This window comes from Anabrus simplex, chromosome 14, assembly GCF_040414725.1.
Source record: "Anabrus simplex isolate iqAnaSimp1 chromosome 14, ASM4041472v1, whole genome shotgun sequence".
Classification (NCBI taxonomy): Eukaryota; Metazoa; Arthropoda; class Insecta; order Orthoptera; family Tettigoniidae; genus Anabrus; species Anabrus simplex.
The window spans coordinates 3,628,825-3,648,384 of record NC_090278.1 but is presented as its reverse complement, the minus strand read 5'-3'; the positions used below and the strand labels follow the sequence as shown (position 1 = coordinate 3,648,384).

General features: G+C 40.1%; 1 protein-coding gene across 1 annotated transcript in view; it reads left to right on the top strand.

Moving 5' to 3' along the window:
• The first annotated feature begins 1,148 nt into the window (after window positions 1–1,148).
• LOC136885782 (protein takeout) overlaps window positions 1,149–19,560 on the top strand; it is a 95,965-nt gene continuing 77,553 nt past the window's right edge. Inside the window, exon 1 of the mRNA XM_067158518.2 lies at window positions 1,149–1,671. Within this exon, the coding sequence (XP_067014619.2) occupies window positions 1,524–1,671 (148 nt within the window). The 5' untranslated portion in view covers window positions 1,149–1,523. The remainder of the gene's footprint in view (window positions 1,672–19,560) is intronic.

The following is a 19,560-nucleotide window of genomic DNA, read 5'->3' as shown; positions in this document are numbered from 1 at the left end:
GATCGATTTAGCTAATATTGAGGAAGAGAATGGTAGGACACATCTTAAGACAACCAGGACTAGTCCTGTGGGTTTTTGAGGGAAGTATAGGCTGTAAACTCGTCTGGCTTAGAACAAGGTATGAATATGACAAACAGATGAACGTAGATGTAGGATGTACTGTAGTTTTCTGTGGTGATTTGTAGCGTGATGTGTTGTCTGTAAATTAATATGTGTATTAGGTAAGAATAATATAAACTGCAGGAATTAAGCAAAGTTAAAACCCCGACCCGTCCGAGAAACGAATCCGAGGCCTCTGAACCGCTGGCCATTCGTCCAAGGAGCCTCACAGATGGCCAACGATTACCATTAATGAGATGTACAACGGAAGAGGACCAGCCGTTCGGAAAATGGGGCTATTAAATTGTAGGACTAATTGAAAATGAAGGACTCTCTACGTTTCGCACATTTAACACTGTCAGATTTCGGAGAAAATAAGAATAACCAAGTATATTCCCTTAAGTGTTAGTTAAATACGACTAGATTTCAATACACAAAGGATTTTATTATTTTATATTTATCACTGGTATCGTCGCATTGAAAGAGACTGGATTCTAAATTACCTCGATAACATGTTAACCTTTGAGGCACAGAACAAGATATCCTATTTCCTTCCATAATGGCATGGAACAGAAACCAGTTTAAAAAAAGATAATTTGGTAGTACAGACGGTAAATTTGACAGTAGATTATGCGGAAATGTACCTCGAGGTTCTTCGCGATTGCCAAGAACAACCTCCCGAGTCACTTATTAAGTATAGCCTCAGACCATATTTTTCTCAAGGTTTCTTATTCTTATTATATTTCAAAAGTGTCGCTTTCCACACGAAGAAAAAAAAAAGGAGTAACTGATAACATGGCACGTTCGTGTGTGCGTTGCTAGGCTACCTGATTGCTGTGTACCGAGTTCTCTTTCCTTCTCTCTTCCGACAAGTTCAAAACAAAACACAAACGAAGCAAAGCCCTTGGAGCGGTCGCGGCTTGTCTCTCGACCCGAGTGTAATGGGCCTTGCTTTGACAGTTGAACATCGGCTGAGCCAAGGAGAAGGCGGTGAAGAAGACAGATTAACCATTTGTTCTTATGAGAAGTGCTGTTTTTCTTTTTTTTTTTTTTTTTCTTTTAGACACTCCATCGACGTCATAATAACTTGCATATATGTTGTTGAAATATGATTGACTAAGCAGTTTCAATACCTCAACAGAGGAGTGAAGGGTGTTCTAGTATTATTTCGCTAATATTCATGCTATAGGCGATAAATATTTAGCTTGAGCGATTTGTAAAATAAATATTGATATTACAATAGCGTCACAACATTGCTGATAGTTTTCATATGCGTTAAAATAAATATTCGTGTTCTGGTTTTAAGACACGAATTCGTACCTAACCTTTCGGTGGTTATTTGTGCTGTATGTGTCTTAAATACTTGAAATTACTCTATATTTTTGAAAAGGTTGTAAAGAAAAGACTAGTATATATTAAGAATAATGTGGGCAAGAACAAGAGGATTCAAAGAAAGCGGGTTCGTAAGAGGAGAAGATCGTCTTTCATCGTCAACAATGATGAGAAGTTTCGTGATTCTGGTTTTCATGGCCTCTTCTACCAACGCCTTACCCGTTAACGAGACCGAAATATGTAAGTACAGTGTATTACTCTTATTCTGTACACTTTTAAGTGATGAATGTTCACTTTGTTTTCTTTTGGTACCTACATTTTAGACAGAAAAGTCGATCGACACTATTTGTTTTTAATGATAGGGGGAAGTCCAAAAAGCCTCCGTGGCTCCGACGGCAGCGCGCCAGCCTCTCACCGCTGGGTTCCGTGGTTCAAATCCCAATCACTCCAAGTGAGATTTGTGCTGGACATAGTGAAGGCGGGACAGGATTTTCTCCGGGTACTCCGGTTTTCCCTGTCATCCTTTATTCCACCAACACTCTTCACTATCATTTCATCTCATCTGTCATTCATTAATCTTTACCCCCAGAGGAGTGCGACAGGCCTCGGCAGCCGGCACAATTCCTATCCTCGCCGCAAGATGGGGGCATCACTCATTCCATCTCTGACCTGGTCAATGACTGGAAAACAGCTTTTCATTTTCAATACTTTTGGAATTTTGGAATTTGCAAGTTTGGTTAACCCTCTCTTGGGCAAGGTCAGCTAGATACCCGAGGGTAGCTTTTTTCCTGGAATTTGTTTTGCTAGAGGACTTAGGGTTGAGAGGGGAAGATGAAAACGATCTTAATACTGACATGCCTTGTAAGCTAAGTGTACTGTGAAGTGCAGTAGGGTGTTTAGATTTTACAAGTACTGATGCAATATCTCGGTAAACTTTAACATAGTTTCATTCATTAATTTTAATGAAAACCTACAACCTGTTTTCCAGTCATTGACCAGGTCAGGGATGGAATGAATGAAGCCCACACTCTTGCGGCGAGGATAGGAATTGTGCGGGCTGCCGAGGCCTGTCGCACTTCCCTGGGGCAATGCCCGACAGATGAAATGATATTGGAGAGTGTTGCTGGAATGACAGGTTAAACCGGAGTAAAACCTGTCCCGCCTCCGCTTTGTCCAGCACAAATCTCACATGAAGTGACTGGGATTTGAACCACGGAACCCAGCCGTGAGAGGCCGACGCGCTGCCGCCTGAACCACGGAGGCACCTGAAATGTATGAGAATTGATTGCCAAATAGGAAATACAAACCTGGGACAGGTAGACAGTTTCAAGTATTTAGGATGTGCGTTCTCCCAGGATGGTAGTAGTATAGGAAGTGAGATTAAATCAAGTTGTAGTAATGCAGTGAGGTCGCAGTTGCGATCAACAGTATTCTGTAAGAAGGACGAAACTATCTTTACATCGGTCTGTTTTCAGACCAACTTTGCTTTACGGGAGTGAAAGCTGGGTGGACTCAAGATATTCATAAGTTAGAAGGAAAATGGCGTATGGCTTTTAGTGTCGGGAGTGTCCGAGGACAAGTTCGGGTCGCCAGCTGCAGGTCTTTTGATTTAATGCGCGTAGGTGACCTGCGCGTCGTGATGAGGATGAAATGATGACGAAGACGACACATACACCCAGCCCCCGTGCCAGCGAAATTAACCAATTAAGGTTAAAATTCCCGACCCTACCTGGAATCGAACCCGGGCCCCCTGTGACCAAAGGCCAGCACGCTAACAATTTAGTCATGGAAGTCAGAAGGAATAAAAATGCTATTGTTTTTACGTCTCACTAACTACTTTTTCGGTTTTCTGAGACGCTGAGGTGCCAGAATTTTGTCACGCAGGAGTTCTTTTACGTGCCAGTAAATCTACCGACACGAGGCGGACGTATTTAAGCATCTTCAAATACCACCGGACTGAGCCAGGATCGAACCTGCCAAGCTGGGCTCAGAACGCCAGCGGTCAACCGTCTGAGCCACTCAGCCCGACAAAAGTTAGAATTAACAGTCATGAAAGTATCGAAAAGGATGGCCGGTACAAACAGGTAAGAACAATGGCAGGAGGGTACTAGGGATTTAGGAGATAAAAGTTAATTTAAGAATGAACTCGATGTATACAATTGTACGCATAAACCGGCTTCGGTGGTGGGGTCGTGTGCGGCGAATGGAGGAGGACAGGTTACGTAGGAGAATAATGGACTCCATCGTGGAGGGTAAGAGAAGTGGAAGGAGATGATGACAACAATGTCTAGACTCAATCTGTAATGAGTTAAGGGTGGACCAACACTTTAGACGGACCAAAAATGCGATTTTTCAATTTTTTTATTTAAAACTGAACTTTTCTCTTTATAACAGTCAATATTTTTTGTTAATATCGCCAATACTTTCGGAGTTATGACCAAAAACGTGAAACCCTGTCACCCAAGCGAGCCCTTTATCAGTAAGTTTGTTGCTCGTTTCCCTGATAACTCTGAAAGTTGTTAAGATATTAAGATGAAATTTTTCATGCATGTATATTTCATAGAGAAAAGGAAGATATTCTGGAATGATTGACCTCGCTTTGTTGCTTAAGTTTAAAAAAATATTTTCAAATGAAAATTAGTGAAAATATTCACTACTTGAAAATAACTTCATGAAAAAATATTTATACTTGATGGACTTCACTGATTCTAGTACATCTTGTAGCTATAACATTACCAATCATAATACAAGTAGAATCATAGAAAAATATTAATGTGTTAGGAAATTATGAAGGAAACGACAAAATAGTGGCCATGATACACCGTCATTTAGAATAATTAATTTATTATGCACTAGGCGCATGTTCATAAAGTATGTGGTGGAGTAGCCCTCTGGTGAACTAAGGAATAAACAAATCAGTACAGTATTAGACAATCTTACTTACCACTTAATGTAATCTTTGATTTTTTTAACATTTATGGTATCCATTTGATCGGAAGCAAATGCAAGTATATTATTACACTGACGAATGTCCCGAAAGTAAATTTTGGTTTTGCTATCATTCTTTTCTTAACTGATAAATGCAGCATATTATAATGGACATAAAACAGGCGTCCCAGCGGCCAAATGTGAAGTAGACAGCAATGATGGCGCTTATTTTCCTACTGCAACAGTATTTGCAAATCGCACACTTCGTATAATTTTATAAAATCATTTTTTAAGGAAATTATCAGTATTTATGAAATGAGAGTGCAATTCGTCACTGCTAATGTCTGTTCTCTTTCTTTTGAATGCTCATTTGATCGATTACTTGTGAGCGCCGCAAAAGGGATGTATACTACTGAAATAATATATATGATAATTATATAGTTTTCTATGATTTGTAAGTATGTACGCATATTATTAAGGAATAATGTGTTTGTCTTACTAACTTTCCTTTTTGTATTAATCTCCATTGCTGCGGAAAAAAATGTTTAATACACCCCTTTTTCTATGTTCAAATGTGTAGGTCTACCCCTTAAAGATAAGAGGTATAGAACTAAACGAGGACACAGAACTAGTTTGGTAAATCGACAGAGGCTTGCAGACTGAACGTTGAAAACGAAGATGTTTGTATGTACAGTATGTTACGACTGATCCGAAATGAGGAGTGTCACCCAGGTGGCCGATTCCCTGTCAGTTGTATACCCGGCCCTTACTTTCGAAAAAGTTGTGAATTCTTTATTAATCCAGTCTCTAATTCCTCTTTGCAGAATTGAATATTTGCCAGATTTTGAATTCTAACTTTACGTTCATATTATGATTTTTCGTACTGTTAAATAATCCACTCAAGCTTCTGTCATTTCACGCCACCTCTTCACTGATAGCCCAGAACATACCGCTTAGTCGAACAGCTCGTCCCCTTACTCACAGTTCTTCCCAGCCCAAACATTGTAACTTTCTCGTAACACTAATCTTTTTTCTAGTGCGGCCAGTATCCACTATTCAGGAGATAGTGGGGTCGGCAGCCCTGAAAATGGTAGGGGAGAAAGGGGCAAGTTGACGGTGATTAGCTTCCTTTCGAAATTCCGCCAGAACATGGCTCGTTTTACACCTGTGATGACATGCTTATTACTGCTTACCTGTTCATGCAACAGCACTGCAGTGTTCAAACTTCTTGTTTAAATAGTAGTAAAAAGTTTATTTTTATGTAAATTCGTCATCTTGCCGTGTGCTCGGGGTAAGTTAACAAACCTATTGGGGGAAGATGACGAGGATTCTTCTCAACTGTTTCAACACGGAAATTCACTGAAATTTGTTAAACACACCATCAAAACTTTAAGTAACTTAATTTTAAGTATGGACTACACAAGGACATACATTTCTAAAGAACATAAATTTGAAAAATGTTAAAATACTTTAATATAAATTTTAAAAAATAATTTTTAGAAGTTCCTCCTAAAATTAATAACTACTGTACATTACACTGAATACAAGAACTCTGAATATACGTTGTATTCAGCACATATCAGAGAGAAACCGTCCACTACCTTCGTAATTTGAGCAATTTTCATGCCACCACACTTAACAGTTATAACACATTGATCCAGTCTTCATTCGGAGGCTGAACATACTTTTACTACTCGTTGCGGATTATTCGCAGATTCGGATATGAAGCCCAACTGCCTGGCTACTTTTCTTTTCTTGCTCTTTACGGGTGGCCCAGACTGGTTGCGCAGTAGATGTTAGTTTTCCCTGGGCCTGCTCGTGACGTCGTGTGCAGCATACAACCACGCGTGTTGTTTACGGCTGCTTGTCTTATAAAAAGCGATTTCCATGTAATATCAATATGTATTTTTTTTTTCGAATATTGCAAGTGGTTTGAATAGTGGTGTACTGTATTTTGCGTAGTGTGCGTATCGTAGTTCGTTTCTGTGAGATCTCGGATAAGTTGCTGTGTTTCGTGCAACGAGGTGAACTTAGTTTCTTTTCGTTAGTTGCGTGAAAATTATAACAGTAGCTGGAGCGAAATTTGTGAGTGTTCATAGTATCATTGTAGTGTATATATATATGCGTCTTTTTTGCGATACTTTGCGTGTGAATAAAATGTCTTAAATGTGTTATAGCAGATAATAACTGGTCGAAATAACTGGCAACAATGCTTGGATGTGCAGTAACTGGCTGTCTCTCATACAGCAAAAAGACGAAAGGAAGAGATATCGTGTATCATTCATTTCGGTACCTCGCCGGCTACTCCGCCAACCGTGGAACGAACTATGACAGGTCAATGGGGAGTCCCACCGGGCAAATGCTTTCAATTTCTTCTGGTACAATCCGTGTAGAATGGATAGAACTCTTATCGCGGGTAGGTCTACTCGTTCCATCAGAAAAATAGCTAAACCAAATAAAGGATTTGATGTCATTTTCACGGACACTCAAGGATGTGCTGAACAGTCACGCGAACTGTGTCAGATAATTATAAGTAAATTCCCCGCTGTGCCACCAGAAATAGTAAACATGTATGTTAGAACGAGAACGTTTATACGCATTCGACAAATGAACATTCGGGCAAGGACTGAAAAATCCATTGCAACTCATCGGCGAAATGCACGCACGACAGTGGATTTCGTTGTCAAAAGCAACCACTTCATGACATCTGACATCACAGATAGAACTGTGTCCTAATTCAATGTTTTTCTTGTTTCCTTTTATTCTGTAATTTTAAACAGTAGAAACATCTATGCATGGTTTCGATTATGAGCTTGCTTCTGCTGCTGTTATAATATGTGTTAGTTTTAAACCCGATACCTGCCGAAGTGTGTTAGTACATCGTATGTTAACATACGTAGTTCTATTTCCGAAGCTTTTACTGCCAACATTTAATATTACAAACATTTCATATTTCTAAATATTTATGTTGACAGATTTGAGAGCGCGTAACCTTCTTTAAACTATAGAGGAACTTGGAAATGTTAATAAATTTCAGGCATTGGTCAGTGTACCGTCATGTATTCACATATTATATTTACGCCTTATTCCTAATAAAAATAATGAAAACTAACTATGCTGTACCATCTTTCCATCTTATAACAGCTGATATGATATGCTGCGAGTTCTGAGAAACTGTAATGTTTGATGTTATGAGTTTCCTACTGATTTGCTAGTAGCGCGCTCAGGGTTCGGCTGCTTTGCTCCTACGGTGATGTCATTCCGTTAACCCATAGCAGGTCGTCTCGCGTTGGGCCCAACCTTTAGTAGTGTTTAGGGACCTTGCTGATCTCATAGCTCTCTTTCTCGTTGTGACAGGCATTTGAGTAGTCGAATACCACATATTGTCGTTGGCGCTCTGGGCTGTGCTGGCGTTGACACTTCAGGTTCTAGTGTTTTATCACAGTGATTACTGATAGCCGTATTTTGAAGTATCAGGTATCGAGGGCATGTCTGCATGTCCATTACGCTCTTCACGTGTTCCTGAGGTAGAAGGTTGGGGCTGTTCTTCATAATATATGTCTGTTGTCACTGCTGGAGAGTCATCTTCCTTATCAAATATTTGTGGGTTGAATGGATCAATTCCACATGCTTCAAATCTTTCTATGGCGTTGCTCATAGTTCCATTACAAGACATCTGAGAATCTTTCACAGCATGCATTGCGGCTATCATGCTTACTTCATCCCAGTCCCGTCTCTACATCTTCCGCTGATAATTTCTAGTCATTTCTGTTATTAGCGTAAGGGTACGGCCTATACCTGGCCTGGGGTAAGATGACGAATTCGTCAACTTACCCCCGTCATTTTGCCCCACGCTGCTTAGGAGGCGGTTTGCCCTTATAATCGACAGACGTCTTGCAATCAAAATCATTTAACACTGAATTAAGTTGGAAATATATTGATATATAAACAAAATAAGACGGTTAATTCGTATTGTGAGCACACTAGTAGCAGAAGTTTCCTGCACATACGTCAGATATTTTAGTGCGACAGCGCCAGACAAATGTCTACCACTACTTGTCACAGACTGAAGACATTTCCTTCTACGTGTAAGTAATGAGTGTAAGATATCGGACCCAAGGTCACACGGTAGCTAACTTAGTGAACACAATACTACAAGAGTTATGGTGTTGCCCCGGTTTCCCCTATTCCATGGTTCCCCATTTTCACACCAGGCAAATGCTGGGACTGTATCTTAATTAAGGCCACGACCACTTCCTTTCCACTCCTAGCCTCTTCCTACCCCATCGTCGCCATAAGACCTATCTGTGTCGGTGCGACGTAAAGCACCTTGGAAAGAAAAAAATAAATTGTCTCAAATCGCCCTGATCAAATAGTGCTGCTTTCCTTTGAGTCTTTTCCAGTTCTCGAATCAAGTAGTTTTAGTATATATCTGTTGCTGCTCTCATTGCTAGAATAGCAGCTACAGCAAGGAAATTCTAGTATACTCTAATTGGCCCTCTGCTTTAGATCCTTACTACAACCCCTAAATACTCTCATAACTAGGGCACGGATGTCTAGATGGCCCTACATTTTTGGTTTCTTGTTTGCTTGAAATAGGTTCTTTTATGTTTTGGTTCGTTGTAACGGCCGGGTTGATTACCACTTTGCAGGGAACGTTTGCGTTCCAACGCCTGCGGAAGTCGTGTTATCTTCAGGATTGCCAACTTTGAATTTTCTTTGCTATAGCTGCTGGACTGATTTCGCCTAGCTATAATAGCAATGAGCGCAGGAAGCGATTTATGGTGTAGTGGTTAGTGTGATTAGCTGCCACCCCCGGAGTCCCGGGTTCGATTTCCGATTCTGCCATGAAATTTAAAAGAAATGGTACGAGGGGTCCACTCAGCCTCTGGAGGTCAACTGAGTAGAGGAGGGTTTGATTTCCACCTCAGCCATCCTCAAGATAGTTTTGAGTAGTTTCCCACTTCTCCTCTAGGCAAATGCCGGGATGGTACCTAACTTAAGGCCACGGCCGCTTCGTTCCTTCTTCCTTGTATATCCGTTCCGATCTTCTCAACACTCCCACCCTCACAAGGCCCTTGTTCATCAAAGGAGGTGAAGCCGCCTGGGGGATGTACTGGCCCTCCTCTCGAGTTGTATCCCCCAACTCAAAGTCTCACACTCTAGGACACTGTCCTTAAGGTGGTAGAGGTGGGATCGCTCTCTGAGTCTGAGGGAAAAACGAACCCTCGAGGGTAAACGGATTAAGGAAGAAACTTTATTTGTATTCACTTCATAGTAAGGTAATGTCAGATCTTGGTTGAATTACGTTTATTATCACTAGTCCAAGATTTATGATTTTTATACCACTTCACACGATTTTTACGTTGCCTTTAGTTGAGAAATGACTATTTTCTGTGTGATCTTAATAATAATGGTATTGATTTTTCGTCCCTTTGGACGTTTTTCGGATAGGTGTCGGAATTTTGTCCCGTTGGAGCTCTTTTACGTGCCAGTAAATCTACCGACACGAAGCTGAAATATTTGAGCACTTTCAAATACCACCGGACTGAGGCAGGATCGAACCTGTCAAGCGGGGATCAAAAAACCAGCGTCTTAACCGTCTGAGCCACTCAGCCCGGCAGTGTGATCTTACTTTAAGTCATTTTGGAATAATTTCCTTACAATACCTTTCACCGAAACATCAATCCCATCATGCTGTCAAACTTCCTGGATTTCTTTGGAGGATTTCCAGTGATCTCTTGGTGATAATCTGCAAATAGCCCTCACATCCCTTAGAACTTAACTTTAGGATTTCTACCAGTTTTTGGAGCTGTTTTATAGGATTTGCAAACTTTTATATTTCTGGCATATTTTTAAAACTGCAGGCACTGTAGCATTTTCACCAATCCTTCTGAAAGTCTCCTTGTACGTGTAGCCTTCTCCAGGAAAGGTAATTGCCTTTTTTCGTTGGCGACTTTCTTTCTTACAGATATGTCGAAAATATTTTACATTGTCACTGTCTGCTCACCAAGGTGGCTGTAGTTCAGATCCATTCGAGCAACTACCTCCTCTATGCTGATGACCTTAAAGAAAAGATGAGTGACTGAGAATTGTTACAGTCTGATATTAATAATATTAGTGATTCTTGCAAAAAGGGGCATTTAACCGTAAATATTTCAAAGTACAATATCCTTCACGAGAAAATCGCAAATTAATGTTCGTTCGCAATCTGTTTACCGTCCAGGGTCGATTTTTCCCTCGGACTCAGGAGAAGTGGGAAACCACGGAAAACCACTTCCAGGATGGCTGAGGAGGGAATCGAACCCCCCTCTACTCAGTTGACCTCCCGAGGCTGACTGAACCCCGTTCCAGCCCTCGTACCACTTTTCAAATTTCGTGGCAGAGCCGGGAATCGAACCCGTGCCTCTCGGGGTGGCAGTTAATCACACCAACTACTACACCACAGAGGCGGACGCAAATTAATGTATTCAATAAAATTATCATATACCAGGTTTATGCGACGGCCGACTGGATCCTTCAGTACGCTGCTAGCTAGAACGACCCATCAAGTCGGCCGTGTGTTTGCATAAGTCTTTTCCGGTTTCACAAAGAGATGGCGCCAGCGAACAGTACACAGCGTATGAATTTTCAAGTGCATGGGTTGTAGGGGTATGTTGGCAAGTCATATGCATAAAGTAGTCCATCTTGATAAATGTCTCATTTACTGAGTATGATATGTCATTTCACTCTTGTGGATGATTTTTGTGTTTTTTCTTGTAATGTGTTATTATTGTTTTACCAACGAATATTAATTAACTTACATTTTTATGATTTTTATGATTTTATGATTTTTATGATTTATAGGCTATTCCATATACTAATTCTTCTTTTCGAATATCGGTTTTAGTTATATTATTAGGAATTAATGCTTAGCTGCGTTCCACAGCAGACAGTGAGCCCAATGTTTCCACCATGTTGGATTCTGCATTAAGGTTTGATAGGTTGTAAGTTGGTCTTGGTTCGTCCACGGCTAACTGGACCCCTCGCTCCGCTCCTTATACCGGCCTTGACAATCGCTTGTGAAGCCCATCATAAAGCTTTAATTGGAAAGTTTCACCATAATGCCGCTGGAGCGCTATCCTCCTAAGTCACTAACAGGAAGCTGTATACCGCAAATTACCGCATTTCCAGTTTTATTTATATTGTTATGCTGTTGTAAGTGTAGGTATTGTGTTCGCAATGAGGTGTTTGTTGGCTTGTTACTGAGAGTTCATAGTTATGCGCTAATTAGTTTTTTATCGTGTGGTGTGGTGATTTGATTTTTTAAATTGTGTTGACAAATCTTGGATTATGCGATATTGTTTTGCTCCTGTTTGTACGTCTAAGAGAAATTTTCTGCAAACAAACAAAAAAATGTAATGAGTGGTTCAAAGTTATTTCTCGCCGTAACTTCGTCCTAAATAAGAATTCTAATTTACGCGCTAATTCCTTTTTTCTCTTTATTGTGCAGATTTGTTTTTCTTTAACTGTGTTTGGAAATATTCGAACATGTATTGCTGTGTGCCTTTTTTTGTACTCCGACAGGAAAAAAGAGCAAATGAACACTATCATTTCACGAATTCCCTGTAGACCAGGACAAAATTAAGGTGTAGCTGAAAGTAATTTCTCGTGATAACTTTGTTCCAAACACTAATTCTGCTCCTTCTGTTGTTTGTAGCCTTCATTTCAGGAAATCACTTCAAAGTTTTGCATTTTACAGAAATCCCTCATTGCCTCCCACTACAACTAATAAACTGACGCAAAGCTGAGAACACTACGTTGAAATGTATGAAAAATAATTTGGCGAATTCTGATATTGTTGAGATTTACTTACAAATTCATTTTCAAATGTCAGTTTCACTGTAGAACAACTAGTATACAGTGGAGATATGCCTGAAGCAGCAATGACATTACAAGCACAAGGATGACTGAAACACCTAAGTTTGTATTATAGCTCCCTACAGCAACCCTTGAATTAGCATTTTCATCTCAGTTTTCCGTTTCTATTTTCGGGTGTTTACTACCCATAAATATTTTTCCATTGAATAATCCTTTAGGTAGAGTCATATTTACCACATGACAGCAACACAACACATTTTTTCAAAGATAATATTTAAACATTGGCAAGTATGAACCATTACTGTTATACCAATAAGGCCAAAGTATGAAGCTACGTGTTACCTGTGCAAGTATTTGCCAAGTATTTACTAAAAGTAATTTTCTCTCACTGAACTTTTATTGAAAATTCTAGTGCATATGAGTGAAATGTAATCTGACGCTATGAAAATCCACAGCCTGTTTTCAGACATTCGACCGCGTCAGAAATGGAATGAATGAAGCCCCCGTATAGCGGAGAGGATAGGAAATGTGCCAGCTGCCGAAACCTATCGCGCTCTTCTGGGGCAATGATAAATGACTGACAGATGAAATGTTGTTGGAGAGTGTTATCGTTGCCATAGCAACAGATCATTTTCGATCAGCGTTAGTCAAATTTTTCTCACCAGTGGCACTAAACGTCAGACTCTAAAGGTGGATTCACACATCTCCGGGACGTGACGGCGCTCTTCGTGTCCGTATCCGTCCTTTCTGACACGAATATTTCACGTCTGTTCTCACACTTCAGTTCCACGCAAAAGTCGGCAATCAAGTGTTCCATGTTGATTTTTTTAGCGATGATGAACTGTTAATGATAGCTATAATCTTGAATGAAGAGGAGAAAGAGAGGAAGAAACAGTGGGTTCGTCCTATATATAACTCAGGGGTAAGGAAGGAGAGTTTTCTACTCTATATAAGTGCTTGAAGGACGACGAAGTAAAATTTCACGGATACACTACATTTGCTTTCAATCACTTGAAAAATTAAATAAATGCAATTGTTGATTAATTTTTAATACCCCTGACTTTGTAGGTTGGGGGCAGAAAGTGCCTTGACGCGCCAAAGTCGGTGCCTATGCACAGACAGACTGATTTTCTTAATTTTAAAAGCAAAAAATGTTAGTTACCTAACTTCAGCTTCCATTTTCTCGCCAATTCCGTCCCATACACGCTTCTTCAAACCACTTTCCAGATATTTCGAATCAGCTAAATTATATAGAAAAGAGTGTGCTTTCACTAATTCAATCAGCATTTCGTCCTTCATTTTGGGAGGTAAAGAACAATTCAAACGTACACAGATAACCGCAGTACTCGAAGAAAGCAGAGAAGGAGGAAGGCGGCAAGAGAGAAAACACGTCCGTGAAAACAAGAAAATATCGTTGGCGAGCAAATACGTATTGCCGGCACGGATCACGGGGAAGCACTGAAGGTCACGGCGAATGACGTCACCGGAAGTGTTGGAACTCATCCCTGCCGGGCTGAGTGGCTCAGACGGTTGAGGCGCTGGCCTTCTGATCCCAACTTGGCAGGTTCGATCCTGGCTCAGTCCGGGGGTATTTGAAGGTGCTCAAATACGTCAGCCTCGTGTCGGTAGATTTACTGGCACGTAAAAGAACTCCTGTGGGACTAAATTCCGGCACCTCGGCGTCTCCGAAAAACCGTAAAAGTAGTTAGTGGGACGTAAAGCCAATATTATTATTATTATTATTATTATTATTATTATTATTATTGGAACTCATCCCTTCGTTTACATGGCGACGATATTTTATTTTCACGGAAAGCGCTGTCACGTCCCGGAGATGTGTGAATCGACTCTCGTGGGCCCAACTATAAATTTTATTTCGACTTATCGAAATTTCGAGATATCGAGAATACTGTTTCTGAGCGTTTATAACACATAATTGAATAACACGTATCTACTGACTTATAGTGAATACATTATTTTAAACAATATTTTAAAATATACAAACAAAGTCTATTTTACCGCATCACTGTCCGACTCGTTGGCTGAATGGTCAGCGTACTGGCCTTCGGTTCAGAGGGTCTCGGGTTCGATTTCCGGCCGGGTCGTGGATTTTAACCTTCATTGGTTAATTCCAATGGCCCGGGAGCTGGGTGTTTGTGCTGTCCCCAACATCCCTGCAACTCACACACTACACATAACACTATCCTCCACCACAATAACATGCAGTTACCTACACCTGGCAGATGCCGCCCACCCTCATCGGAGGGTCTGCCTTACAAGAGATGCACTCGGCTAGTAATAGCCATACGAAATTTAAAAAAACGCATCACCTTAATTGTATGTGTGTATGTTCAGTCTTCAGCCCTAAGGCTGGTTGGATCCTCAACAGCTCTGCCATCATCTGTCACAGATGGCCTAGGCATCACTGAAGAGGCGTACTAGGGAAATGAGGAGTGAGGTAGTTTCCCGTTGCTTTCCTCACCGAGCCAGAAGTTTCTATTGCATATCAGTCTGCCAAGCCCACTGAAATGCATGCACCAACTGACGCTATGAGCAACAGTTTCACACCATTCACAGCAGGGACTGGCTGCATAAGGAATGGCATTACTAACATCGCTCATACCTCAGCCACTTATTGTCAAAGCCAAGGATAAGACAGAGACAGATCAATGAAAGTAACAGAATCGCTCTAGCCCATACCGGAAGACATAGTGCACTGTAAACACTAGGTCCCGCCAGCAAAGGCATCACCTTAATTATAATCCTTTTTAGAAGACAAGATACAGTACATAGAGTAGTGAAACAAATATTCCTTCGTGAACACCTTTGGAAAGTATCACAGTCTCTGCTGTTTGTTACTGTTAACCTTTGCTCCTTTACGTTAAACTTCTCCTCAAGCCAAGATTCGTAAATGGAGCTTGCCATCCGCGATTTCGGGGGTTGCTTTCGTACGTGACCGGTAATGAATTCACACTCGAGAAACAGCGAGGCTTCGCCAATTTTCCGATCACAAAAATGTTAGTTTCTCGGTTCCCGTCATATTAGCTCCCAACATCACTGTACACCTTTCATTACTTGTTAACTGTTCCTCACAAACCACAAGTGCCTGTTGCACAGTTAATATTGTACAACATTCGAGTGACAGAGTATTTTTGCCTTTAAGGGAGGAAATGTTTGCTTCGAGAAGTCCGTGTAACCGAATTTCGAGTAATGGCGGTTCGAGATATCGAGGTTCGACTGTATTGACTTTTAATTTATTCTTAATGCTTCATCTGCAGATGTTATTGCACTCTACAAGATGGCAATCATCTGTTGTTGAAATATGCCTCACCTTCTTCTTTTCTAGTTGACCTACCTTAGTCAACTCTTGTTATTTTCCAACCCTGACGGTATAAGTTTCATGAGACCTAGGGAGTATTTAATTTTCACTCCCTTTCTTTGCCGACACCTTCATTTTACGAAGTGGCGGATCTCTTCCACTTTTCTCTCTGATTAGTTTTAATAGAGGTTCGTTGCCCAGTTGTACTTCCTCTTAAAACAGAAATCACCACCACGACAATCTGACGTTTAGTTATATTTAATATTATCCTATGTTCCACGTGCTGCTATTGAAACCTAACCATTTACACCAACTAATTCGGAAAAGTTTGATTTCCATGAATTTGAAGAAGAGATATCATATTCTAAGTTATTACTCAAGTACCGACAAGAATAACTGCATGCATTGGAGTACTATGTTTGCAGTTATTATTATTATTATTATTATTATTATTATTATTATTATTATTATTATTATTATTATTATTATTATTATTATTATTATTATTATTATTATTATTATTATTATTGAATATTTAGTACAGCATGGACCCCTATTTCACAAGAGTGCATTAGGTCTGTAGTTTATAATCTTAAAATATTTTAAAACGAAAGATTAAGAGTTCAATTTGTTAAAGATGTGCTGAATTAATGTAAAAAATTGCTTAAAACAACAAGGCTTCTTGAAAATATCATGCAATGGTTTAGAAAATGTAAGATCACAGCAGTTCAGGTGGTACTCAAATATAAGATTTTTCATTTCAAACACGGGGCAGGAAAAAAGTCTGAGCAGAACCACAAAGCATAAATATTCATCTGTAATTTGGATTTTAAATCGCTCAAGGTAAGATGTACATTTTCCATGTCCCGATAGAAATTGCGTTAGGACAAAGTTTGGCACTAAAACTTTACTCTGAAGTCGATCTTTAACTTCGGGGAAGAATAGTTCTCTTGTAACCGATCTTTCAAGCTGGAAGTCTACCTATTGTTCCATTGGTGTATAATATATTTCTTGATTTGTCGCTTAACAAAGCACACTGGAGGTTCAGCATATGTAATTCCGATGTTTGATGTGGCGGCTAATTTTGCTAAAGACTACGAATCCAAGACATTCAGATGTGAGGTCATGTTTGCGGTTAAGTACTTGATAGTATGACTATTTAGGGTTAATAGTAACCCCGATCAGAGAGCGGGTAGCCCGCCTCACCACTTCAGGCTGGGGATTGAAAGCAATAACATAAATAAATTAATAGTAAGTGCTGGTGTTTATTGTGCCATTAGCGACGGATAGATTCCTAGGGAATGAAGAACAATAATTAGGGTACCACCACATGATCTGCACTCAGAGGCAGATTGGAGTAACAAAACTCTGTTTTAAATTATGTAATTTAAGTGTAATTTATGACTGAAATAAATTATTTAAAATTCCCCTCGTTTTTTGGTGTGCATTATTTTTTCGGAACTGTTCCACAAAAAGAACAACTTCGCCCACTCTGACCTCACATCTAGTTTGAAAATGCGGTACCATTTATTCAGTTTTAATTAATTACTAAGTGATTTACTTGTGGTTTGCTGCGGAGTTCTACATTGTATACAGAATTCTAGGTTAGGTAGTGTACACGTTGCGAGTCAAATTGTATTAAATTGCGTAGCTCTTAACGTTACCCCAGAAAAGCGACCGTAAGTCACCAGACGTCTTTTCTCATGTGAAGACTGGGTTAGGGAATTTTCATTGTAATGGTAGGCCCTCTTGCCAGTCACAATCAAGTTGGGGAGTTTTCATTATAATGACAGACTGACTCTCCACCTGCCTTTTTACATCCTCAGAAAGACTGTCTTAGTGATTTTCCCAACTGCAACATAGGTCATTCCAATGACGTCAGTAGGAATGTTCCGATTGAAACCAATGCTATCATATGAAATACTCGACCAAATAAAGAAACACACATCTTCTCACAGTCCATAGTTCCAGAGCTGGAATGAACAGGCCGCAAACGGCCGTGAGCCGTTAACGCTCCTCTGCTCACTCCAATCAGTGCCTCAGAGTAGGGGTCGAACAGCTGGAATACTATGATGAACCCGTGTGTTACGTACCAGCAGTATCAGAAAATGTATGGACAGAGGAATGGCATGCTAAAGAAGAAAGTTATCTAACTCCCAAGCTATTTCCTGCCAATATTCAAGCAGGCTGTTGTACTCGGTACGCAGCAGTAATCCCATCTATCGGAGAAGAGTGGCAACATACGAGACAAAAAACATCACAACAAACAATGGTCAATGTAATGCTATTGTTGATCAATTTTATGAGCTTTCGATATTGTAGGCCTTCGCATTTAGTTTTCTCCCGACTCTGAAATACAAATCTTTTCATAATTGTCACGGTAAAACTGAATAAAACATAAATGATCGGAAATTGTATTCTCTATAACTTTTCTTACGTAGTACTTTTCAGTAAGACCAATAACATGGGTGGTATTTAAAAATTAAATTTTAACCACCTTTCCCTAAACTACCATTTCATCCAGGGTGAATAACATTGTTTATAGCCTAGACTGTAGTTTCTTATTCTCCGACTCTACATACCAATTTTCTTTTACATTTGTTTACCCATTTTCTCGTAGCTTGGCATTGATATGGACTTAGCAACAAAGATACAAATTCATGAATATATCTGTCATCATAGCCGGTACGGTAAAAATGTGTAAGACATAAATGATCGGAAAAGTAATTCTATATAACTTTAGTTAAGTAGTATGTATCGATAGGACCACTGATAATATAAATATTTGCAGTTGTAATCGAGCTAGCGAAGCGAGAGGTTGTATTGTGCAGTGAGTGCTGAGTGAGAAGTATGAATATTGCTATAGAGCAATATCGCGCGGCCATAGGTCGATGGCACGGGCGAGTGAAGTGTGTGTGTACGCCAAGTGATAAGGTGCATTTACGAAAATCTGGGCTTGAGGGAACTATGATGGTAGCAGCAGTGGTGGCAATTCTTCTGATAATAGGAGGCATAGAAATGAACCTTGGACCAACGGGTTCATTGAGCTGGGAGGACATAGATAAGATTAGGGAAATAGTCAGAGATGCTTGCCAGTGTGACCAAACGAGGGAGTTAATTCGCGAGCTGAGAAATGATATGACAGAAATGAAAGACTGTATAAAAGAAGAGAGAAGAATTATGACAGAAAAGGTGGTGGAAAACTCTAGGGAAATAGAATTATTGAAGTCGAATATGAAGGAGATTGAAGGAGAAACTGATAAATTAAAGTGGCGACAGAAAATGACTATTCAGGACGCAAAGAGGAAAAATATTTTCATATACGGCATCCCAGAGAAGGAAAAGGAGGATTTGAATGATCTAACGAATAAAGTGTTGGATATCATAAATAACCATATAAAGATAAATTGTAAAGAAGAAGATATTGATGAAATCTATAGGCTGGGGAGAGTCAAAGGGAAAAGACCTATTAAGGTTGATTTCTGCTTTGAAGGCGAACAAAATTATCCTCAATGGGAAGAACTTGAAAGGAGAAAGGATTTGGGTAAGAAGAGATATGGATAAAGAGACAATCATGGAACAGATAGTCTTGCGATTTCACCTAGTAAAAGCTAGGAACTATGTACTAAAAGCATACATAGTGGCAAACGTCTTATAGTAGGTGACAGTAACTGGTCGCGTATCTGGTCAATTGCACAGCTACGAGAAATGGATAGACAGCTGAGTCCATCACACCAGGAAGTGCAACGGCCTGTAGAGGAAGGAATGTGCCAGTCAGCTGCCTGTGCCGTGGCCGATAACGTACAATCTCATGACAACAGCGATCTGCCTACTCTACAGAGGAACAGAAGACGACAGAGTGACGAACACCTAGTGGAGGAGGATGGACAACCAGCTGACTGCCGAGTCGACACGAATCCAGGAAGTAGCGGCACACCTGATGACAGAACCAAGACTCTGGCTGGGAAAGGTAAATCCTTGAGTGTAATAGACTTATGGATTAGAAAGGGCAAAGGACAGAA